This window comes from Rutilus rutilus (assembly GCF_951802725.1).
Source record: "Rutilus rutilus genome assembly, chromosome: 24".
Lineage (NCBI taxonomy): Eukaryota > Metazoa > Chordata > Actinopteri > Cypriniformes > Leuciscidae > Rutilus > Rutilus rutilus.
Genome location: NC_140228.1, coordinates 11513579 through 11539205, shown reverse-complemented (window position 1 = coordinate 11539205; position 25627 = coordinate 11513579). Strand labels below are relative to the sequence as shown.

The following is a 25627-nucleotide window of genomic DNA, read 5'->3' as shown; positions in this document are numbered from 1 at the left end:
CTAAACAACCTGACTAATCTACTCTCCACCCTGTTATTGCTCAAATCCTTCATTTGATTTCAGTCCAGCATGTCTTGTTTGTCTGCAGGGAGCAACATACGAACATATAGCCTACTCACAATACATAATGTCTTATCAAGTACACAGAGATCATAAACAATATAAATATATATATAAGCTATATATATATGCTTTATTTTCCTGTATGCAAAAATAAAGGTGCATTCATGGTAACAAATTTTAATATTCAAAACAGACTGCTTACAGCTAACGTTCAGCACATGTGAATGTGTCGCCTTCTGCTGGTGGTAGTGAAACTGCACTTCAAATTCAGCTTGATTTGACTTGTACCTATACTCTTTGCTTGTACTAATAAAACGGCACAAACCAAAATCCTGTTGTGTTGTAGCACTGGCTGAACCGTAAGCTAAATTCTAGATCAAACGAATTTTTTTTTTTTTTTTGGTTTTCTGATGATTTTCAGTTGTAGCACTGCTGTTTTTCCAAACCAAATATAAGTAATCATAGGTTGCATATGGGCAAAAAGCATTGAATACAATCAAGAAAAATGCAAATGTAACAAGAGTTAAAATTATCAAGTATTATAAAACATACTGAAAACCTCGTTTCTATGGCATAATTCAAAAGAGGAGAACGTTTTACCCTTTAGAATCGGTGTAATACCTGAACGGTAAGCCGCGTTATTGTTTTGGAAGTTGTGAGACATTTATAATGAATAACTGTAGTGTTAAAATAGCTTTTGAGCACAAATACATGTCTTATAGCACCTTCGATTAATCTGAATGTTGAGTATTTGGCATTTCAGTATAATATAGAACCGAAGGCACTGTGGCAAACACCAACACACGCATATATACATAAACTCTATAGTGGTAAGTCTGAATTTCATCTTTGGCAGAACAACCCCAGACAGCAACATATAGTGTCGGCCCAGATCCGGGCCACATCTGGTACATGTGGATTCCTAGTTTACCAGATGTGGCCCGGATCTGGGCCGACACTATGTTATGTCTGGAACTGATGAGAGGATGCTCACTGCAGAGCCAATGGGTGGAGCTTGAAGTCCAGCTCCCCCTCTCTGGATGTAATGATTGGAGCTTGAAGATCCCGCCATTCATTAAGTCTAGAGAGGGGGTTCTGGATGTAATTTGGCTCTGCAGTGCAGTGAGCACCACTTGCCACTGTCAGCTGTTTATATCATAATGTGTGTGTCCCTGGGGCCCAGCACACAAAATAGCAAACAGACCACACACAATGTGGCACATTGGCACAAAAAAATCATTAACACATCTATTTCTCTCCACACAGACAGACAAAATACCAAAAGACACAAGCACAAACTTTTTTTTTTTTTTAAGGCACGATTATAAAAGCTACTTTAATGTCCTAATTGAACTAAGGCCTAATCCTGGCTTAATCTAAACCCTGTCTGTGAAACCAGGTCAAATTTTAAGAAATCTTATATGACTGGGAAATAGTCTTTTATTCGACTGAAAGTCACAAAATGCAAAACAATGAAGGTGGATTTTTAAATGTTTTAACAATTATTTTGGTTATGGAGTAATCAGTCAATTATTTTGATGAGGTATATGTGGTAATATAAACAGACCTAAGTGAACAATAGCCTTTAAAATGATCATATTAAAATCGTTATACATTATTACAGGCTGGGTACTTTTGTATTTACACACAGTTAAAGGGGTGGTATAATGTCCTTTTCACAAGATGTAAAATAAGTCTCTGATGTCCCCAGAGTGTGTATGTGAAGTTTTAGCTCAAAATACCCCACAGATATTTTTATATAGCATGTTAAAAGTGTCACTTTTTGAGGGTGAGCAAAAATGCACTGTTTTTGTGTCTGTCCCTTTAAATGCAAATAAGCTGCTGCTCCCGGCACATTGGGCGGAGCTTCAAAAGCTTGTGTCCTGAAATTTTCAAAAACCTTTTTGTTTATGTTTAAATTTATGTTGCTGATGTGCAGTTAACTATCTTCTAGTCATTGATTAGCATATTCTGTCATGGTAATCTCTAAATCGTGTTCCTGGGGGCGGGGTTTATGTAAATTTTAGGGTTAGTGATGTCACTAACCCGGGAGGAATGTGGTGTAGTCCCTACCAGCCGTTTGTTGTAGTCCTTAAAAAGCGATTTCTTTAAAATAAAATATCTCCCTTTGCTTTGAACTTCGAGCGTCGTAACTTTGCAGATGTTGTTTATGCTCAAACAGCAACATTACACACTAACTAAAGTTAGAAACGTGAAATCATAATCAACCACCCCTTTAAACTAATTCACAAATTTATTGCTGTGATACATGTAGTGAACTGGTAATAAATTACTTATACTACTAATGAGCTGACACGATATTGGAAATGTTCTGGAAACCTGTTAATAAGAAGCTTAAAATAGGCTATATTCCAGCTGTACTTTATTAACATAAACGTGTAATTTAAATGAAATTCAAAGAAGTACAATTAAATTACACAAAAGTGGTTTCATTTTAACACAAGTATATTAAAATATACTGCAATTAGCTTACAGTTGGTCACAAACATAAAAACAAACACTTAGTTGTAACAAAATAACATTTAACATGCATTTACAGTAATAGGCTAAAATTAAAATATGACTTAATTCCTCAGAATTGCAAGATATAAACCAGGCTCCCTCGGCCCACTTGAGCTCCGCTTCTTCTCCTTCCGCTGGGTGCTTTGATGGCTCTGCTGCCCCTTTTTGCATTGCATTATCATCTTGTCTATCAATAAACTGCATGGTTGACTTGAATCTCTCTATCTCTGTGCCCTTATTCAGCTAGTCCTGACAAAAATACTCAGGAGGGCTCTTCTTGAGGTGGTCCATAAAGATAGGCTGCCTCTTCCAGGGGAGGGAGCAGGCCTTTTTCTTGTCAGATACGCCTTGATCAAGAAAGATGTGGAGTTGTTACTCTGGTTAGAGAGCAAGAAGCTGTGAGATTTACAAATGTGGCCATAAGACATTGAGGAGACAATTTGCTGAGAGGGTTGCTACCGAAAAAGAAGCCGAAAACATAAGCTATTATGTTATTTCAAATAACACAGGAGATGGGCACTATAAACCACATCTTCCACTCATAAAACAAACATGTAGAACCCTGTGAGGTACAAGGCAGAAGAAATGAAGTGATGGTATTTGCTGAGCATGTGTATGTACTCCCTCAGCAGCAGAGTGAATAAATAATCCATGACCGTTTCTCCATAGAAGAAGTAAATCACGCAGAGCAGGACGTACCAGCTTAGGGTTCTGAACCACGGCATGTGGTAACAGTGACACACTTTGAAACCAATTCTGATAATCTGATGGAAGCACTTGATCTGAATGGACAGCCTTCAGACCTGGATAAATAGTGATGAAGATGAAGGAGATCAGAGCCAGAGTCATCCATTGTGAGGATAGGCTTGAGAGGACTTTGCAGAGAACATCTGGTGTGTCATTGGCAGGAACGGGATCTTCAGGAACCCTGTAGTCTGGTTTAGTCTCATTATCCGAGGCTCTATCTCTCTGTTGCCGCTCCAATGGAAGGGGTTCAGAATAATCCTCCTAAGAAAGACAATTCTAATGATGCTTGTGTATGGAGATGGAGATAGACATGTAAAGTTTCTTGAATTCAATTCTAAGCATGTTAACTACAGCATGTGTGACAGTTCTAAGTAATAAATATGAAAACCTCACCTGAAGGCCATCATCCACAGTGTCCTCATTTGGACAATCTGAAGCTTGGATGACGTCAACTCTACAACTCTAAAGTTGAGAGAGTTGATATGAAAGTCACACATGACACTTTTGAGAGCATTGCATTCAGATGAATCACACACACAATCTTGGAAGATGCCATCATCATCATCATCATCATCATCATCGATTTCAGGGTGAGCAGTGATAGGTTCCTCTGCAGTGGGGAGGACTTCAGGGTCATTGATGATATGCTGAGAAGTCAGACCTAAAGAGGGTAACAACATCAACATAACCATATTAATAAATACCTACAGCAACTAAGTTTTTCACACAGGACATTTTTTCAGTTGTCAGTCAAAGTACAGATGCATGATGCCTTTTTTAGCATGTTTAATAGCTTGCTAATCTTGTTACCATGTAATGAAATAAATAAATACCATGTCACATCATTAAATTAAATGAAACCATCATGTAATTAATATTCATGCGCAAATGCACCTTGTTAGGACTTGTAAATGGCAGTATACAGACTAAAATAATTTTACATTTCTGTGTAAATGCATTCATTTATGAAGATATGAACTTAAAAAGGCGTGTAATGACCTGTATCAAGTGTCACGTTTATTATGAATTCTAATCTGTAGTAAAATTTAAGTTTTTAATTAGATTAAGATTAAACCAGGTTTTAGTTAAATTAGGACATTAAAGTAAATTTAATCATACATTTTCTAACGTGCCTTAGAAAAAACATTATTGTTGTGCATCTTGAGACAAAACAATGGCATTGACATTTTAAGATATGTCAGTGCAAGTTGCTTTCAGTAAAACATCTCAAACATGCATTTTAGTCTGGGACTAGTTTAAGATTTGTCTGTGGAACCGGGCACAAGTGTGTTTAATTTAGGATTCATTTAAGCTATTTGTTGTTTTAAAAGGGTTACAATATTGTTTCTGCTTATGAACTAATGATCATATCTAGATGGTTCATTCATCAAAGATCATCCAGACACATTCATACTTTCATCTGTCCATTTTTAACAGTATTACTCTCCATCCTGCTATTGCTCAAGTCGTTAATTTAATATCAGTCCAGCATGTTTTGTTTGACTGCAAAGAGTGAGGTAAGACGTCTATGGATGAACACATACTGACAGGACATAAGGTTTAGCATGGTTATAAAGCACACGGAGATCTCAAACAATATACATCTGCTTTATTTTGCCATATGCAAAAATAAAGATGCATGCATGGTAAACAAAAGTATAAATATTAATCTCAAATGAGATTCAAAGAAAATTCAAAATAGACTACTGGCTAATTCACAGATGCAAGATTATGGTTAACATGTTCAGTACATGTGAATGTGTCGTCTCCTGCTAGTCAGTGGTAGTGAAATTACACTTCAAATTCAGTCTGATTGTACTAATAAAGCTACACAATCTGTATGAAATTAAGCACATGGTATGTTGTAACACTGGCTGAACCTGAAGCTGAATTATAGGAATCAAGGAAACCAAATTTTTTCCCAAATATTAAGTAATCATAGCCTGAAAATGGTCCGAAAACATTGAATACAGACCATAAAAATGCAAAAGTTACATATGCACTGAGATAAAATGATCAAGTGTTATATAAAATCCTAAAAAACTAGTTTCTATGTGGCATAATTCAATACAGAGGACGTTTTATTCCTTTGCATCAGTGTAATACCTGAACGGTAAGCAGCTTTAATATTTTGGAAGTTGTGAGACTTCTATAATGAATAACTGTAGTGTTTAAATAGCTTTTGCCCACAAATACATGTCTTTTAGCACCTTTGATTAATCTGAATGTTGAGTATAAAGGCATATCAGTATAATATAGACCAGAAGGCACTGTGGCAAACACCAACACACGCATCTATACATAAACTCTATAGCGTGTGGTAAGTGTGAATTTCATCTTTGGCAGAACAGCTGTTTATATCATCATGTGTGTGTGTCCCTGAGGCCCTGCACACAAAGTAGCAAACAGACCACACACAACTTGGCACATTGGCACTGAATATCATTTAACACGTCTTTCTCTCTTTACACAAACGGATGGACAAAATACCAAAAGACACAAGCACAAACATACACACAAAATTATAGGATATGTGCTCCATTCCATCATCTGGACCGCCAAGTAAAAGTTCATGTTGCTTAAAAAAAATATAAATGCAGCAAAGAGAATAGCTTCAATACTGTGGATTGAGATCGAAAGACAGAAACGAGCGCAAAACTAATAACATAAGTTCAGTCCAGGAGTCAATACTGAAACCAGCATGTGAAAGGGTGCAGACCAAGTCCAGTGGTTTTTAAATCCACACACTGCACATATTATTATTCCTCTGCAGGCAGACAACATCTAAATCATGAACTGAGTGTATCCCTCCGCCCCTGTTACGATAACATCCATCCATATTCTCATAGCTTCAGGAGACGGTGCCACCATGAAGTAGACACGATCGTGAGTCTTCACACTGAATGTTAGGGAAGGGTTTGGACTCTGAGAAAGAGAGAGAGAGAGAGAGACACACTGAAGATTACAGTTTGGCCTCAAGGGGGCAGCATCGCAACATACTTTATTTAGGCTCTCATAGCAGTCATTTAAAGAATTTATTAGTTAAAATCAAAGTACATTATTAATATTTTAAATATAAATATAAAGCTCATTTTATTCATAATTATTAGCAGCAGAGGAAAAGTACCTTGTGGGCACTCTTTAAGTGGTCGTAATACACTTCCTCTATGGCCTGGAAATATATCACTCCTTTCAGTTTTGCCTCGTGTTTATCTGAAACCATAAAAAGTACAAAAAGTCAATATTGATGTCATGTGAATCGATCAACTTCATGTGAATAATCATCTGACCTGCATAGTAGCTCAGGGTCCTGCGGTTACGGTCGAAGACAAACCAGCGCTTCTTCCAGGTTTTGATTTTGCCGCCCATCTTAACGAGGAAGCCCCTGCAGGTTTTCTCCGTGATGGAGACGTGGTAACAAGTCTCCGTGTTGTGGCCGGCCGAGTCTATGTGGCCACGGAGGTCAAAGTCGTCCTTCCTTACAGGTAGGTAGCGTGTCAATGGACGAGACTGCGACAGGGGGACATGTAGGACGTTACAGGGAAGCCCTTTTTATTGTGCATAAATTAATCTAAAACTAGATTTTGACATTTTCTAGTCTGTTTTTATGTGGTTACTAATGTGTTCTAGCATGTTATGCCGTTTCTAAAGTGTTTTATGTGTTTGCAAATGTGTTTTAGCATGTTTCTGTGCAATTGCTGGTGTTTTCTAGTTGCTAATGTGTTATTAGTGTTACAGCATGTTGCTATGTGGTTACTAGGGTGTTCTTATGTGGTTGCTAATGTGTTTTGAGTGTTTTTTAGCAAGTTAAGCAGTTGCTAGCGTATTCTTAAGTAGTTGCCTATGTGTTCTGAGAGTTTAGCATGTTTCTTTGTAAGTTGCTAGAGCATTCTTATGTGGTTTCTTATGTGTTCCGAGTGTTTTAGCGTTTTGTTATGTCGTCGTCTTATGTGTTTTTGGTTCTCTTACGAGAGTCCTCTCGTACTGCGTTTTTGTAGAAAACGCTACGGGAAAAGTCTCTTTTCACGAAATACTGAAGCAAAAAATTATCCTTAATTTTCATAAATGTAAAACGCGTTGCGGCAGTGCTAAGCTATGGCGAGACGGCTTGCTCGCTCATTGGCTGCTCTGCGGCAACTGCATAAGCCTATCGAGCGAGGCCTGAGGTGACGTCAGGCCAATGAGGACGCTTCGCGCCCTCCTAGCCATTTCCCGCCGAGACGGGTGTGGCTAGCCTCTATATAAGGAGCTCGAGAAGGCTTATTCACTTGATTTTTCATCTCTTCAGCGAAGCTCTCACATCGCTGGATCACGAGGAAGCAAGCGTCGTTTGAGGCAAGCACTTCAGCGGGACGAGCCACTTGAAGCCGCTGGCAACGCCGCCTTCTACGGCCGTACCTACTGCGCTTTCCGGCGCTATATCCTTTCGTTTATTACTGTTCTTGTGTGTGTGTGTGTGTGTTCGCCCCGCGACACTCACCCCTAAAAGAGCTGCGTCTTTTTAAAGATGCCTTCATGTGGCTCGTGCCGAGCCCCACTCTCCCAGGGAGACCGCCACGTCATCTGCGTTTCCTGTTTGGGAGAGGACCATGCAGCGCTCGCGCTCGCTGACGGCGGTTGCCCTCACTGCGAGCTTTTGCCTATGGTGACTCTGCGGACTCGCCTGGCTTCCTTCTCAGAGTCTGCATGCCCCGCCGCGCTGCCGCGCCGCAAGAAGCGCCGCTCGCAGCGGGTCCCGGAACCCGCTCCAACCCGACCAAGCTCGCCGGTTCGCCCGCCTGCTTCACCGGCTTCTCCTGTTCTTCTTCCTGATGCTCAGCGCCCGCAGTCTGCCGCCGCTTCATCAGAGGAAGTCGTTTCCGAGGCCGCGTCGGGGGAGAAGGATTCCTGCTCTCTGTTAGCTTCAGGCAGCGAGGACTGGGCGAGCTCTGAGGACCTCGCGCCTCCTGCCCGCAAGCCCACTACGAGAGCCAACATCGAGAAGGAGCTCATGCGAGTACTCGCGCTGGCCGCGGCGAGCCTCGGCCTCGAGTGGTCTGCACCGGAGCTCCCCTCTCGTACCCGGCTAGATGGTAGCTTCCTCCCTGGTGAGCGCACTTCTCCGGAATCTAAGCCCGCCCCCTTTCTTCCTGAGCTTCATGAAGAAGTGGCGAAAGCTTGGAATGCGCCCTACTCTGCGCGAACGCGCTCGTCTGTGTCGCCTGCATTTTCCTCCTTGGATAACGCAAAAGACCGAGGCTACCTTTCACTTCCGCCGGTGGAACAGGCGATAGCAACCCACCTTTGCCCGCCCTCTGCTGGACGGCGGACTAAACCGGTGTTGCCTTCCAAAGCCTGCCGCATGACGTCGACGCTGCTCGCGCGAATCTTCTCCGCTGCTGGGCAGGCTGCGTCAGCGCTACACACCATGGCTACGCTGCAGATATTCCAGGGTGATCTCCTCCGTAAGTTGGATGAGATAGGACCTGAAGCTATCTGCATCGCGGATTTAAGGAGCGCTTCGGACCTAACTCTCCGCGCTACCAAGTCTGCTGCACAAGCCATGGGGCGATGTATGGCTTCCGCCACTGTTGCTGAGAGACACCTATGGCTTACGCTCACGGAGATGGCTGATTCCGAGCGCAACGCGTTCCTCGACGCCCCGCTGTCTTCCGCTGGCCTTTTCGGTTCTTCTCTCTCCGAGTTCGTGGAGAGATTTACCGAAGCCCAGAAAGCGTCTCAAGCCTTCAAGCACTTCCTTCCGAAGCGCTCCGGTTCTGCAGCGAGTCGTGAGAAACAGACTCCGCGGAGTTCTCAGCCTCAGCCCCCGCCTTCGGCCACATCTTCACAGCAGCGACAGCAGCGACAGCAGCACAGCTCTAGGTCCCGCTCTCGCTCTACTAGCCGACGCCCCGCTCAGCGCGGGCCGCGGTCGAGGATTGTGGTAAAGCCGGAAGCCCCGAAGAAGTCCTAGCACTCCTAGGAAAGCGCAGGTGTGTGAGTCCCGCTGCGGCCGGTCTCTCACCCAAGCGCGCCGCTGTTTCAGTCCCAAGACTTGCGACTGCCCCAGCGTTTTCTGCAAGGCGCAAGCCCGCACAGTTGCCCGCTTGCCTGCACACAAAAGCCGTTTTCACGGCTACCCAGATATATCCCGAAAAGAGTGTATTTTCTGGTGTCCCGGCCACGGCCGATGGTGCTATAAACGTAGTGTCGATGCCCACTCCTCAGTGCCCATCCCTACACATAAGCACAGCCCTACACTTAGGGCTCGCGCACATAAAATCGACTCAGATCGATTGCGCTTCAAATGTAGTGAAAGTGTCCACTTCCCAGTGCCCACACACACTATGTCTCACGGACCACAGGCTCTCTGTAAAAACGAGACCTGTGTGCGCTCGCTCTGCTCAGGCAGACAGCGCGTCCAAAGCAGTGAATGTGCCCGCGTCCCGCCCACATTTACCCGCAGACATGAGTCCCGCGAAACTCGCTCAGCCCTCCCTCACTCAGTTAAGCACTGTAGTAAGGTCGAGGACGAGCGCTCTGCCCGCTGTAATAAGCGCGCCCCCCGCCTCGAATGCCACAGGCATAACGCCTATGTTATCGCACCCCGAAGCACCTCTGTCACACGAACAGAGCGTGTTTCGTATCCAGCCCTTAGCCAACCATGCAGTAGCATGGGCAGCGCTCCCAGGGGTTTCGGACTGGGTGCTAGGCATTATAAAGAGAGGCTTCTCGCTACAGTTTTGTCGACGCCCCCCCCGCTTCACAGCGCGCGTCGAAACTTCGGTGAATTTAGAAGTAGCACACCTACTTCGCGCCGAAATATCAAAACTGATAAGCAAAGGGGCGATAGAGCACGTACCCCTAGCTCAAAGCAAAGGGGGGCTATACAGCAGATACTTTCTAGTCCCCAAAAAGGACGGTGGTATCAGACCCATACTGGATCTAAGACGGCTGAACAAAGCATTAGTGAAACGCAGTTTCAAAATGCTCACGACCAGGAAAATCCTCGCGCATGTTCGCCGAGGAGACTGGTTCATGTCGATAGATCTGAAGGACGCGTATTTTCAAATACAAATAGCGTCACATCACAGGCAATACTTGAGATTCGCCTTCGAGGGTCAGACATACCAGTATACAGTCCTGCCGTTCGGCTTGTCCCTGGCACCTCGTACATTTACGAAGTGCATGGACGCAGCGCTCGCTCCTCTCAGACTCAGAGGCATGCGAGTGCTGAACTATTTGGACGACTGGCTGATCCTAGCTCAATCACGATCACAGCTCGTGGAGCACAGAGCCATTTTACTCGATCACCTCGAGAATCTTGGTATCACAGTCAATTGGACGAAGAGTTCACTGAACCCCAGTCAAACGATCTCGTTTCTGGGTACCATTCTGGACTCACAGTCTATGACAGCACGGCTGTCGCCACAGCGCGTGCTGCACATTCAGCGCGCAGCGAGATCTTTCCGCTGCAGCGCGACTACCCCGCTCAGGACGTTTCAGAGGATGCTAGGTCTCATGGCCTCAGCATCACCGGTTCTTCAGCTGGGCTTGCTCCGCATGCGCCCTCTGCAGTTCTGGCTGAAAGCGCGAGTTCCGCGCGGAGCGTGGGTGTCCGGCCGGTTACGTCTCAAGGTCAATCAGAGCTGTGTGGCAGCCCTAATACCTTGGTTGGCGGACGACTGGTACCGATCAGGTGTAAGCCTGGGGACTTCCTCGAGAGTGAGGATGGTGTCGACAGACGCATCCACCTCGGGATGGGGAGCGCTGCTCGAGGGCAGACCGTTCTTCGGCCTATGGTCGAAACGAGAAAAGCTCCAACACATCAACTGCCTGGAGATGCTGGCAGTGCACAATGCGCAGACGCGTTTTTGTCCCCAAATCAAGGACCATCACGTCGTAGTCCGTTCGGACAACACGGCCGTGGTGTCCTATATAAATCGCCAGGGCGGTCTGAGATCCACAGCCCTATACAGGCTGGCGGAACGCCTCCTAGTATGGGCTCAGCACAATTTGCGCTCGCTGAGAGCAGTGCATGTGCCTGGGCTCCAGAATGTGGGCCCAGACAGGCTGTCCAGGAACAACATTCCCCTGGGCGAATGGTCTCTACACCCGCAAACAGTTCTGCTGTTGTGGGAAAGATTCGGCAGAGCGGAAGTGGACCTATTCGCGTCCCGCGAAAACGCTCATTGCCCCGTGTTCTTTTCCAGAAGCGACAGCGCGCTGTCCCACGTGTGGCCGCGCTGCCCGCTTTATGCCTTTCCCCCCGTCTCCCTCCTGCCACAGGTGTTAGAGCGGGTCAAGGAAACGAAATGCTCAGTGCTGCTTGTAGCACCGCTCTGGAAGAACCAGGCATGGTTCCCAGTCCTGATGCAGCTAGCAGACATCGCTCCGTGGCCAGTGCCATGGAGGAGAGATCTCCTCTCGCAGGCCAGGGGCTCGATTTGGCACCCACACCCGGAGCTGTGGTCCCTTCACGTGTGGGCGCTCAACGGTTATCCGTTGACCTCGCAGAGGGAGTGATAAACACCATCACTCAGGCCAGGGCGCCGTCAACTCGGCGGCTTTATGCCTCGAAGTGGTCGGTTTTCTCCGGCTGGTGTACAGCTCGGAGCCTATCACCTCTCGATTGTGAGGTGACGGAGGTTCTCTCCTTCCTACAGGAGCTGTTGGATAAGGGCAGATCCCCTTCCACGCTCAAAGTGTATGTGGCGGCTATTTCAGCGTTCTCCGGTTCAACGCTGGGCCAGTCACTAGGAAGGAATGATTTAGTCATCCGCTTCCTCAGGGGAGCTAGGAGACTGAATCCACCCAGACCTCCTTCAGTTCCTATGTGGGACCTTTCTACGGTTTTGGCGGCCATGAAAGGTGCCCCTTTCGAGCCTATCCAATCTATTAGCCTCAAACATTTGTCTTTCAAAACAGTGTTCTTGATGGCTCTCGCTTCGGTGAAGCGCATAGGCGACCTGCACGCGCTCTCTGTGAGCCCAGCGTGCTTGGAGTTTGGACCTAACGACTCTAAAGTCATACTCAAACCTAAGCATGGCTATGTGCCAAAGTCCCTCAACACACCGTTTCGGGCTCAGGTTATCTCCCTGTCTGCCCTGCCGGGATCAAGTGAGGAAGGGGACTCAAGTTTTCTTTGCCCCATTCGGGCTCTAAGAGCTTACGTGTCCCGCTCGGCTGTCTTCAGACAGACTGAGCAGCTCTTTGTCTCGTTCAGTGGACGTTCCAAGGGAATGGCTGTGTCGAAACAGAGCTTATCCAGATGGATAGTTGACGCCATAGCGCTGGCTTATACTACCAAGGGCCTCCAGTGCCCGTTGGGAGTTAGAGCGCACTCCACGAGGGGCGTTGCCTCCTCGTGGGCTTGGTCCAGCGGGATTTCCTTACAGGATATATGTACGGCGGCGGGCTGGGCCTCGCCGTCTACATTTATCAGGTTTTACAACCTAGAGGTTCCCGCCTTACAGGCTAAGCTACTATCGGTATAGCTGATTCAGCTGTATAACTAGAACACTGAAATCGCATGCGCAACGCGCTGCCGACTGTCTTATGGGCAGAACTGTGTAAGACCCACATTTCTCACATTTAGTTCAGGCTCCCCCACCCTGTCTATGTGATGTCATATTCGCGTCTGCTGACGCAACCATATAAGGACAGAGGAATCCCCTCTTGTCTCTAGACTCTCTCTGTGAGGTCATGTTTTACGTCCGCGGACGTTACAATATAGGGAATTAAGGTTCCCCTCCCTTAATCCCAGGCCCTTTGAGTCTATCTGGTGATTATGCACTGTACACCTGGTTAGCTTCCAGTGATCGGTGTCTTTATCCCAGCACGCACGGCGTTTTACAAGGGGTTCCCGTAGCGTTTTCTACAAAAACGCAGTACGAGAGGACTCTCGTAAGAGAACGTACTCGGTTACTAACGTAACCTCGGTTCTCTCTAGAAGAGGGAACGAGTACTGCGTTCTCTGCCGTGCGTACGGTTCACTCTGGTTCGCTTCGGCGATGAAAATCAAGTGAATAAGCCTTCTCGAGCTCCTTATATAGAGGCTAGCCACACCCGTCTCGGCGGGAAATGGCTAGGAGGGCGCGAAGCGTCCTCATTGGCCTGACGTCACCTCAGGCCTCGCTCGATAGGCTTATGCAGTTGCCGCAGAGCAGCCAATGAGCGAGCAAGCCGTCTCGCCATAGCTTAGCACTGCCGCAACGCGTTTTACATTTATGAAAATTAAGGATAATTTTTTGCTTCAGTATTTCGTGAAAAGAGACTTTTCCCGTAGCGTTTTCTACAAAAACGCAGTACTCGTTCCCTCTTCTAGAGAGAACCGAGGTTACGTTAGTAACCGAGTACGTTATCACGCATGTCTGAAATGTAAAGGGGCAAATTACAAAAAGTTAAAGGAAATTAAAATTCTGTCATTAATTACTCACCCTTGTCGTTCCAAATCAGCTAGACATTTGTTCATCTTTGGAACACAATATATTTTTAATGAAATCTGAAAGATTTCTGTCACTCCATTGACAGCCTACGCAACTACCATTTCCAAGCCCCAGAAAGGTAGTGAAGACATCATTAAAGTAATCCATGTGACCCCAAGTGGTTTAACCTCGATTCTATGAAGCGAGTCAAGCTTTGTTTGTTTGCTTTGTTTATCTCCAACAATGTTGAAGTGCTCTCGTGAACACGCGTTGCAGTGAAAGTGGTAGTTGCGTAGGCTGTCAATGGAGGGACGGAAAGCTCTCAGATTTCATTAAAACATCTTCATTTGTGTTCCGAAGACAAATTAAAGTCTTACGTGTTTGTAGCGGCATGAGGATGGCTAATTAATTACAGAATTGTAATCTTGTAATTGTAAAATTGTAAGGCGTTTGTTTAATCTCTAACCCTAAATATGAGCACTGGTAATAGCGATGCATGTCTTATCACAGCGCTCACCTGTACTCGCTGTTTCTCGCGCAGTTTCACTTCTCTCTCAATGAGTTTCTGCCTCCTGGTGGTTTCTTCTTGCAGCCGTTTCTCTAGCTCTTCTCGTCGTCTCCTCTCCTCTTCGAGGGCCCTGCTCTTGCTCTCCATCTCTCTCTCCTGAAACACAAATGACACCGTACTGTACAGATACGCTCCCAAACGAGTTTCTTTTTAAAGCTGCACACAATTAGTACTCTCCGTTCCAGAACAAACTCCCATGAACAACATAAGAAACAGGAAGAACGACTCGATTCCCACAGTGTTTCTGCATTTCAAGCCAAATTAGTTGCTGTTCATGGCTGACCTGAAAACTTCTAACAGAGCAAACAAGCTCACGGTTTAATATCCGTGAAGCCAAATGGGGTTCATGAGGGTTTATGGCGTGCTGAAAGTCTGGACTGTGAACCTGATGTCAGCTCTAGCAGGAAGTGGCAGGTTTGTGTGGCTGTTTCATTACCCTGTATTCCATGAGCTGGTGCTTCTCTGCCTGAGCCTCCCGGAGAAGACGCTCCATCTCCTCCATCTTCAAAACGTTGGAGGTGCTGGCGCTGAAGAAAAAATAGGAGATGAAGCATTACGTTTCAAAGTGAACGCTACAACAACAACAAAAAATCCAAACCAGGCATTAAAGCTTCACATTTTACCTATGGCAAGAAGAATGCATGCACTTGCAAATGTAAACATGTCTTATGCACTCTGGCATGTATGTATGCGGAAGAACACAGAAGGAACCAATAAACCTGGTCAGCACTGGAACGCATTAACAATCCAGGCACAGAGAGCTTGAGAGTGCGGCCCACAGTCTGACGTCTGATGCTTTCCATTTAGACTTCAAAAAGAACACGTGGAATAGATCTGACCAGCCCCTCCTTTCTGTAAAACTTCAAATTTCCCCTACAAACTTCACCTCACCGCTTGGCTTTTCAATATATCCCAAAAACTTTCACCTGTAAAGAATATATGGGAATCATCTTCCATGTCAAACCCCATTTGCTACCATCCCATTTGTCATACACTGGCATTCCCCGCCAAAATGCCTTTGTGATGTTTCTAACTATATCTGCATGAAGATAATGACAGTGCTTGCAATACAAACCAGATTAGAAAAGGGCAAAGGTTAGGCTGAAAAATTTTATGCATAAATGAAATGCACTCAGCGTGCATTATTTTTTGGATAAGCATAAAAATCTACATAATTGTGGCTATAGATGGTTAGGTAGATGTAAGAAAAATAAGACCAATCACAATTCCATATGCAAATGAACATAAGGAAGACCAATTGGAATTCACTTAATGAATACCGATGCCATCATAGCTGTCAGATACATTTTTAAATTACAGTGCCAGCCTTGCATGTACAATTCAACTTTTTCTAGATGTTTCTGTGAACATGCTGTGCATGGTGAGTCTAAAGCTGAAATTGCACGGTTTAGTCTTGGAATTTGATGATGGACAGCTGTCAATCATTAACAAGATGCCTCTGCATGCATGACAGAGAAGTCCTTCTTGTTCTTATAGTATCAAAAAAGCTTTCTTTAAAAGAGTCTTCTTTTAAAGTCGTATTGGTTAATTTACATTTAAAGACAATTCAAAGATGATCCAAAATGCAAATCAACACAAAACCATCATGCAAACATCAAACCCATCATGCATTATGTGGACAACAAATAAAATTCTTTCTGATCACCAAGCCGTAACATCTGGCCACCTTATTTCCGTTTTTTCTATTCACTTGCACACATTGTATTCCACTCATGTCCTTCATCAAAGAGTTCTTTCATCTTTATGGTATCTTACCAGTGATGCCGGAGATGAACGGAGGTCATTCCTGATTTAGAACCCAAAGATCAAGCAGAGAGAAGTGGAACATACTACACAAAGACCCAAGAACAGTCCGAACCCGCGCTCTGCGTCTGATTACATTCAAACTGGGGGGAAAAAACCCTGAATCTGTTTCCTCTAACTGTTCCTGCTGTAACCTGAGTGGATCCATCCCCGGAGCAGAGGAGGGGGTACCAACGGTCCTTCTCAGGCCCCTCAGAACTCACATTATTCAAGCAAACCACTCAAATTACACAAGCCTCCAGCGCACACGCATACAGCATAAACACACATCGCTTTGAGAAATGACCTCATGTGGTCTCATCTGTCAAAGTCTTTTCACTAAAGTCTTTAACTAGTCACTCTCAAACAGATTTGAGGTTTATGGTAACCTACACAAGAACGTCTACCTGAGCATTCAAATACGGTTCCTGGGTTTCAGTCTTTCTCTCTCTATTCTTTCCTCACACATTGCCCTTGTCCTCAGTATTTCATTCCTTGTACCCCAGACAGAACTCTTGGCTTGAACTACAATAGGAGCTGTGGAGATGTTTTCGATTACAAAGACATGGTAAGCGTCATGAGTTTATATGATCCGTCTGTAGGTCTGGAAACACACAGTAGAATCTAAATGGGCACATAGCATAGACTTCTGTTGTTTTCATATAAATACAAATACTCTTTATATTTGTATCTTTATTATTCCATACTACATTCACACTCAAATTCGGTGGTCGGTATGATTTTTTACAAATGTTTTGTTCACCAAGGCTACATCTATTTGATCAAAACTGCAGTAAGAAAAGTAATATTGTTAAATGTTATTAAAATTTAAAATAGAATATAAGCAGAAACTGCATTTATAAAATATGTATAATATTTATAATACATAAACATATACATACACACATGTATATGTATATGTGTATATATATGTATATGTATATATATATATATATATATATATATATATATATATATATATATATATATATATATATATATATATATATATATATATATATATATATATAAAATACTTTTGTAACATTATAAATCTCTTTATGGTCACTTCTGATCAATTTAATGCATCCTTGCTAAAAAAAGTAATAATTTATTTATAATTATTTATATATTATTTATTCATTCAAGTATATATATATATATATATATATATATATATATATATACACACGCACAATTTTCACTCAGAAGTTGCTAGTAAATCTCAAACAATTACAAAGAAAAGGTAAGAAACACATTAAATTAAGCATGAAATGTTGAGGTAGAGAAATGTATTCCAATAATCTGTTATATTTACAACTTCGAAAATATTTTTTTTACAGTAGCATATGAATCCTTTTTCCAAAAATCCCCAGATGCTATCAGAGACAAAGGTTTTGTCAGATTTATCTAACTTTTGAGGACACACATATCCCCAGATAGAATCAGTAACAAAAATCCTTGAATTACTCCCTCACCTGGAGACATTGTCGGGCGAGCAGGCGGAGATGCTGGTTTCCATGCTGTCCGAGCTGTCCATACTCAGCGTGTCGAAGGCACGGCCGTTGTCTTGGTAACCAAAGGAGTCTAGGTAGACGTTGTTCTGGGAGGACGCGCGGCCACCGATATCACTCAACCTCGTTCGGTGCTCCTCGCCAATGTGCTGCTGACTGTGCCCTAATAAACATACCAACCAATGAAAGAAAACGAGAATTTATTTAGCAGTAATGAACACTGTGGAGTAGCACCATTTAATATCAAGCATCCCAGGAGTCCTCATGCCTGTTTTCAGTGCTAACTCTGCTTTACCTGAGAGTGCAGCATCACTCCCAGGAGCAGATTCTCCATTCCTGCTGCCCAGCTCAGTGTCCTCCGGCCGGGCAATACCTAGGGCACCCTGGGGCCCTTCACTGTGCTCGCAAAGACCAGCCACCGTGCAATAATATCCTGACACCCCCCACACTACTGTTCAAAAGTTCAGGGTAAGATTTAAAAAAATATATATACTTTTATTCAGCAAGGATGCATTAAATTGATCAAAAGTGTCTGTAAAGACAGTTATAACATTACAAAGGATTTCTATTTCAAGTAAATGCTGTACATTTGAACTTTCTATTCATCAAAGAATCCTGAAAAATATTAATCATGGTTTCTATAGAAATCTTAAGCAGCACAACGGTTTTCAATATTGATAATAATAAGAAATGTTTCTTGAGCACCAAAGAAGCATATTAAAAAGAGTAATGATGCTGAAAATTCAGCTTTGCCATCACAGGAATAAATTACGTTCAAATAAAAAATGTTCGACGTTATTTTAAATTCTAATATTTCACTATATTTCCGCTTTTCTGTATTTTTGATCAAATAAATGCAGCTTTGTTGAGCATAAGAGACTTCTTTCAAAAACTGACCCCAAATTTTTGAACGGTAGTGTATGTGAGAGAATACCTTACTCTGATTCACAGATTGGATCCCAAGCCCCTAATGACGTCCTTCTTCAGCTATAAATCCAGAATTAAAAGATGGACTGATATATTTGCACTTGATATCCATTTAGTTGCTGTCTCCTGGAACTTGTAAGTAGGACATCTAGTATTTCTAGAAGCGGATGAGACTCAACTCCACTACAACTTGATAACATCAAACACAGCGAGAAAGAGCAGAGACCCGCCTCTCTGATGATCCTACCCAGGGGACCTTCAGATAAACCATCCAAAAACACAAACTCAAGCTTTTCCACCTACATTTGTAAAGTCATAATTCTCACATTTCATCAAAAAGCATTAGTGTATTAACATCATCAAATTAAAAAGAAAAGGGTCACATTTGTACTTGTCAGGTTGAAAAGGAATGCAGATATTTGACTTAAAATAAAATGGAAGCATTTCCTGTTTTTCATCTTCCCAACATTCTTTCACTATCTTCAAAGACAAATATAAATACAAAAAGTTTCCACCCAGTTGCAATAAAAACCTTCTATTGGAGAACATCAATGCCTTGTAAGGCAGACTCACTTTAATTAAAGTATTGATTTGCTTGCTAGTCTTCATTTGGGGTTACCACACAACACTACGAGTTGTTGCATGCTGGGTATTTGATGAAGCCCAAAGTTATTTATTTCAGAAATCTAAGGGTACGTTTACAGGACAACAATGTACTAAAAACGGATTTTTTGCGTTTTTCGTGTACAGGCGACAAAGTTCACACGAATTCGCCAAACCGACTAAAAATGCTGTACTATCCTGCCAGGCCAGTAGATGGTGATGTCGCTTTGTAAAGAAAAACTACGAGCCTATATAGACTGAACACATAATACGCATGATGCTTTTCACAAATTCGCGTTTTTGTAGTTTACATGGAGACAATAACGGTATCGGTTTCAATAATGTGAACCGAATGAAACCGCGTTAAAAACGTTTCCGTTTTTAGTTGAAAATCATGTCGTGCAAATGGCACCTTAAGGTGCGGTTACATTTACCATTGGTTAGCGAATTTTTATATACTTATATAATATATAAATCCAGTCATTTGATTGCACACGATTGGAAATTTCGTGTGAGGGCGAAAGATTTCACTGTGTAGATTTCGCAACAGGTTTCATTTGGTAAAACGGATTTCCGCACTGACCAAAAGAAATCTGCTTGGTTTAAAAAGTGAATTTTGTGTGAGCTGTGCTTCATACAATGCTACACGTTAGACAACTGACCTTTTATTTGCCTGCAAAATTTCACTAACGTGAATGTGGCTTTTGTGCATTCTGCAGAGGAACTCTGAAGAATTTCATAGAAGCCTCATACCTTCCAAAATACCCATAAACACCCACGTTCAGCCCTGTAGTCCATAAACGGCAGGGTGACATAATAATTAGAGTCTATGAATAGAAATAAAATGAAAACAAAATGACTAAAGACAAACACCCAATCATGCAGAACTGAATTCCTAAAATAACACAATACCATTGTATGAAATAAATCATTTCATGCCTTAGTAATATGTACAAAATAGCAGCTTTATTTCATACAAGATTCAACCTCATACAATAAGACCCATAAAAGGCAGTGGTTAACAAAAGTGAAGAAATGCTACAGGTTTCTCCATTTCACTAAGACCAGACTTATTAAAAAACATTGAGACAGGGGCTGACATCAGCCAATGACTGATGCAATGTCCCCCAAAGGAGGACATTCTTCACCAGAGAGGACATGCTAAAAGAGTTGACATTATTTGAATGCAAATTCAAACAGGCACATCTAGTAGGCAGACTACTGTACCTTTCTTAGATTTGCCTGCAGGATAGAGAAAGTAATCCAAGATTAGGCAACATTTGACTTATAAAGCACCACTTTTTATGAGTATGATGTAATGCTACATAATAACACTGTATATTTTAAACAGTGTGTGTATGAGGTGGAGAGCCCTACCCTTGTGCAGGCGGTGTGTATCCATGTGTGTCTCTTTAGGGGAGATGGCAAGGGCTCGATTCAACACACTCCCACAGCTGGAGCTTTGAGCTAAAGGTGGATGAGACTAAACACAGGGAGTGATGTTAGAGCGGGCTTTTACTTCATACATACATTACCATTCAAAAGTTTGAGGTGGGTATGATTGTTACATTATATTATATATTATATTATCAACCATTGTTGCCAAGTAGATATTTAATATTTAAATGAGTAAAATGTTTAAAGTAAGAAGTAAAAAACAGAAAAATACACAAAAAAGCATATTTCCAATACTTTTTACTTAAATGCACCAATATAACAAAACAATATAGTAATACACAGCAACAATTATATAAGAATATATTTTTTATAAAACATTTTAAAGCATGTCAGGAACGTACAAGTTCCTAAATAAAGAGTAAAGTTAATGCGACACTCACAAATATTGGATATATTTTACAATTGCAATACTGAAAATATAGTAAATATTCCGTATATCACCCACCCCTTATATAAGTATATATTTAGTTTGTTATGATGAGTTTTATTTATTTGATCCTTGGGTTGTTTTTGGCTACTGTCCCTCAATACTAAAACATACTGTTTGTACAAGCCCTAAAACACACATTAGAGACTTCTATGTATGCATGTAAATGTATAACATATTCTTACTTTAGAGGGTGTGTTACGACCCAGGGTGGCACAGGTGAACTGTGGGGTTACGGTGGGCTGGGTCTTCTTCCGAGGAAGAGTGCCACTCAGATGAGCTCCGCCTTCCTTACCGTACCGTTTTCTTTCCTCTAGGGTGCGGAAATGCTGAGGAACAGAAGGTTATAGGTAAGAAATGTCAATGATAATTGCACTCATATGTACATACACTCGCAAGGTTTACCTGCCTGTGGCGGCGCTGTTTTTTGGCAGGTAGTGGAGGAGGTGGAGGAGAAGGGTTGAGAAAGGTGACCATGTCTTCAGGCCAGTGTACAGAGGGAGGTTTAGGGTTGGGACGAGAGCATGCAGTGAAAGAGGAAGAAGAGATGGTGGAGGACAGTGGACAGGAAGAGGGTGAGAGCTTTGACAAAGAGAGAAAAAGAGAAAAATCTGAAAATAAGGATGCCAGGAGAAGGTAGACCGATAGGATATTTGGTTTAAAGAGGTCATATTGTGGAAAAAATATTTGACAAATGTTTTACAGTAAAAAAGCAAAAATATAGTGATGGAAAAACAGCTCATCCTGAAATCTGGACAAATTATTACATTATATAGTTATAAGAATTATAGTAGTATGATATGACCTCTTTAATATAAAAAAAAAGTCAAAGAGAAAGGGAATCAAATTGTGTGTATATATATATATATATATATATATATATATATATATATATATATATATATATATATATATATATATATATATATATATATATATATATATATACATATATATATATATATATATACGTATATATTTATATACACACACCCATAGTGACCATGTAACATGACCTTATACTCAATGTTTCCAGTACTTGGCATGTGCAACTAAATCCTGGACATGCTTAATTTCGAACACATATAAACCATCCTGATCACACACCTCACCCTCTCCTGGTAGGGCAGTGCTCTCTGAAGGACTGGGGTCAGGGCTGGGGTCAGTCCCTGTTGCAGGGGCGTCAGGGGAGGACTGGGTTTTGGTGGGGAGGGGGGCTGGGGTGGGGTCTACCCCCAGCTGAGAGTACAGTTCATTGATCTCAGTGACTGTAACATAGCCCTGTGGAACAAACCATTTGGAAAATGGGGGGAGAGGTAAGGGGGTGAAAAGAAAGACATTCAAGGAGGTTAAATTGATTAATAAGCAAATGAATAACAGATGAATCACAAATTTTTTTTATTAAATTTAAAATGTAAATAAATAAATAAAATAAATAAATAAATATGGTTAATGTTAAAGAGATAGTTCACCCTAAAGATGAAAATTCTGTCATTAACTCAATCAATAGTCAATCAATAACTTAGAATAAGTTAAATAACTCTACATGTAGTTAATTAACATTACTCAGTCTCAGTACTTATCTGAGTAAGTAAAATGTAACTACGTCACCTTAAAATAAAGAGAAACCAAAGTTTTTTATGTCCATACAATGGAAGTCATTGGTAACCAAAATAGTTTTTCAAAATATCTTCTCAAAATAACGTCTCAAAATAACTTCTTTAAATGTTCCAAAGTAGACGAGTCATTCACTTAATGATTTGGGTGAACTACCTCTTTAAAGGATCCAAACAAATGGAATTTATAGGAATTTAAAACATTGATAAAACAGTAAAAGAGGAAATAATTAGGATGTTACTTTCAATATCAAGTTATTAATCTTAACTACCCAGAGAAGTGGCATGTTAGTAGGTATTTTGGAAAGCAGGAAATGAGCAACAAACTTTATCTTGCATGCACATTGCTAGTGCGTTACCTCAGCGTTTTTGATAGACAGAGAGGAAAGAAGAGAGGAAAACATCAGGAGGTCAGCAGGAAGTGGAGACAGGGTTTTGTGGGCATGGCAAATTTCACTATGAGGCGGACATATGTCAGCCAACTGGAAGCAGTCCTGGAATACAGGGGAAAAAGACCCCGTTTCCACGGTGAGGAAACACAAACAACTCTCTGCAACTAAAGATTTCCAGGTTGCAAGGGTTGTGATAAGGGCATGGGTGAAAAAGCAATCAAAGTGAAGACTTCCTTATTTACTATAGTTCATGGTGTTATAGTAACCTTTTGGGCCAGCCACACATGGTTGAAGTGCTCAGGCTCGTAACACATGTGTAGTCCAAGAGAGGATGCCATAGTCCATGTCAAGACAAAGAAGATTTGCCTTAAATACACTGAGAAGACACAATCATATCAGGCTTACCTCTTTCATACTGATGGGACTGACAGGGAAACCCAATGCCCCAGTGAGCTCGGAATATTTCTTCTCCAAGTTGACAAGATTCTCCTTTTCCTGGAAAAAAAAAGCAAGAAAGACTGTCATGGTTCAGGCACCAAAAATGATTTTCAATTAAGGGTACAAAAAAGGAACCAAAAGACACTGTAGCATGGCTATATGGTGATATTACAAAGACAGACCTGCTGTAGCATCATCTGAAGATTGTTCTTTTCCTTCACAAAGCTGTCCTTGTCCCTCTGAGCCTGCTGGGAAATCTGGGTACACTGTTTCTTCAGGGCAAGGAGCCTCTCCTAAAGGTGTCACACATGTGTTGGACGTGAATGATCATATTTAAAACACAGATTTTGTTGAAGTCTCAATTTTAAAGATGAGTCAAATAGAGAATCATGGTAGAAGCTAAATGGTATCAGTTAATTTAGCATTACATTCATTTTTGTGAATGTTGACAGTGCAATATACAGTAGTTTGTACTCAGTTTGTGTACAGTTGGTAGATAACTATAAATCTGGCCAGAAAATATTATTCATTTGCCACTTTAAGAAGAGACAGGCTTGTGATAAAACTGCATTTCCCATCATTCTCTGTGCTAGCTCTAAAATGATAAAAATACAACTACTGTTTAAAATTTTGGGGTCAGTAAATGTTTTTTAAAGAAACTTATTAATGTATTAAATAGGAAAAAATGTATAGTAAAGACATTTGTAATGTCACAAAAAAATGTAAGTTAAATTGTTATTGTGAACATAAGAAATGTTTCTTGAGCAGCAAATCAGCATATTATAATGATTTCATAAGGATCATGTGACACTGAAGACTAAAGTAATGATGCTGAAAATTCAGTTTTGCCATCACAGGAATAAATTACATTTTAAAATAGACTGAAATAGATAACAGGTATTATAAATGGTAATAATATCTCACAATATTACTGTTTTTACTGTATTATTGATCACAATTAAAGCTGTCTTGGTGAGCATAAGAGACTTATTTCAAATAGATTAAAAAAGTCTTACCGACCCCAAACTTAAAAAGCTAAACACATATAAGTTCTTACTCATAAGTAACTCACAAGTAAGAACTTCTCAGGATGACTTAAAGGCACCAATAGGCTGATGAATGCATATCTAGGAAACTCACCTTGCGTGTGACGGTGCTCCGCTGGTATTCTGCGATCTCCCTGAGAATGTGTTGAGTCTGAGTCTCTTTCTCCTCATCTTGACGACTCTCTCGTTCCAGCTGTTGAAACTCTAGGTCTTCAAAACGCTTGGTCTCCACCTCTAGCGTCTCTGCATCCTGATAAACAAAAAAAAAATGGCCGTCTACATTTGTGCTAGATCCATATCTTCGAAGTGGAAAGTAATTGAAGTTGTCATACTCCCACAGTTCAACCAGCTTCAAAGAAACCAACAACAGTTCACACCAAATCCCCTCTGCTCCACCACCTTCCCCAGGGATGGAGAGACAGGGGTTAAAGTTTCACTCTGCTGGAACCAGGCCAAACAAGCCTTCAGCCGCCACATGCCAGTGAACAGAGGACCAGCCACAACTTTCACCCGTGACCACTGACCTTTAGAGATCAATCACGTCAACACTCGCATAACATGACTTTCTGTGACAAAGAAACTCAGCAGCCATTCCTCTCTGTTACAGATACCGCTACCGTACTCCACACTTTCATTCAAGACCCACCGGCTTTAAATAACCTTGTTCCCTCCCTATAACTTAATTAACAGCTTATGTGGTCACTACCAGAGAATGTGCATCAGCCTATCTGGGACAAACATGAAATTGAATTTGTAGATTTTTAGCATTGTTACATTATCTTAATGACAATTAAGCACCCACTACCATCTCTCAATATTGTAATTTAACAATTTAACAATTTAATTTACAAAATTTTGTTTATTTGGATAGTAATTTATGTATATCACTCTTATATCAGTGATATAAAGATAATCTTTATTGTAATGTTTTTCTGCATTACAATATGAGATATACAAAAAACACGATCTTCATTAATTAGTTTTTTCTTTAAATGATTTTCGATTTAATGCAATATGAGATATGTATATTGTAATGCAGAAAAACATTCCATTCATTTTTTTTTTTTATCCTATGCATTACAATATGCAAATTCAA

General features: G+C 41.7%; 1 protein-coding gene across 7 annotated transcripts in view; it reads right to left on the bottom strand.

Moving 5' to 3' along the window:
• Positions 1–4925: 4925 nt before the first annotated feature.
• phldb2b (pleckstrin homology-like domain, family B, member 2b) overlaps positions 4926–25627 on the bottom strand; it is a 51965-nt gene continuing 31263 nt past the window's right edge. For 4 of the 7 annotated variants that reach the window (XM_084398515.1, XM_084398516.1, XM_084398520.1 and 1 more), the window contains 12 exons: positions 24626–24781; positions 23668–23778; positions 23453–23542; positions 22147–22320; positions 21225–21368; positions 20532–20637; positions 17589–17787; positions 14744–14834; positions 14257–14403; positions 6624–6843; positions 6461–6546; positions 4926–6258 (listed from right to left, as the gene is read on the bottom strand). In XM_084398515.1, the coding sequence (XP_084254641.1) occupies positions 6118–6258; positions 6461–6546; positions 6624–6843; positions 14257–14403; positions 14744–14834; positions 17589–17787; positions 20532–20637; positions 21225–21368; positions 22147–22320; positions 23453–23542; positions 23668–23778; positions 24626–24781 (1665 nt within the window). In that variant the 3' untranslated portion in view covers positions 4926–6117. The remainder of the gene's footprint in view (positions 6259–6460; positions 6547–6623; positions 6844–14256; positions 14404–14743; positions 14835–17588; positions 17788–20531; positions 20638–21224; positions 21369–22146; positions 22321–23452; positions 23543–23667; positions 23779–24625; positions 24782–25627) is intronic. The other 3 variants (XM_084398517.1, XM_084398518.1, XM_084398521.1) reach the window with 1 other exon arrangement.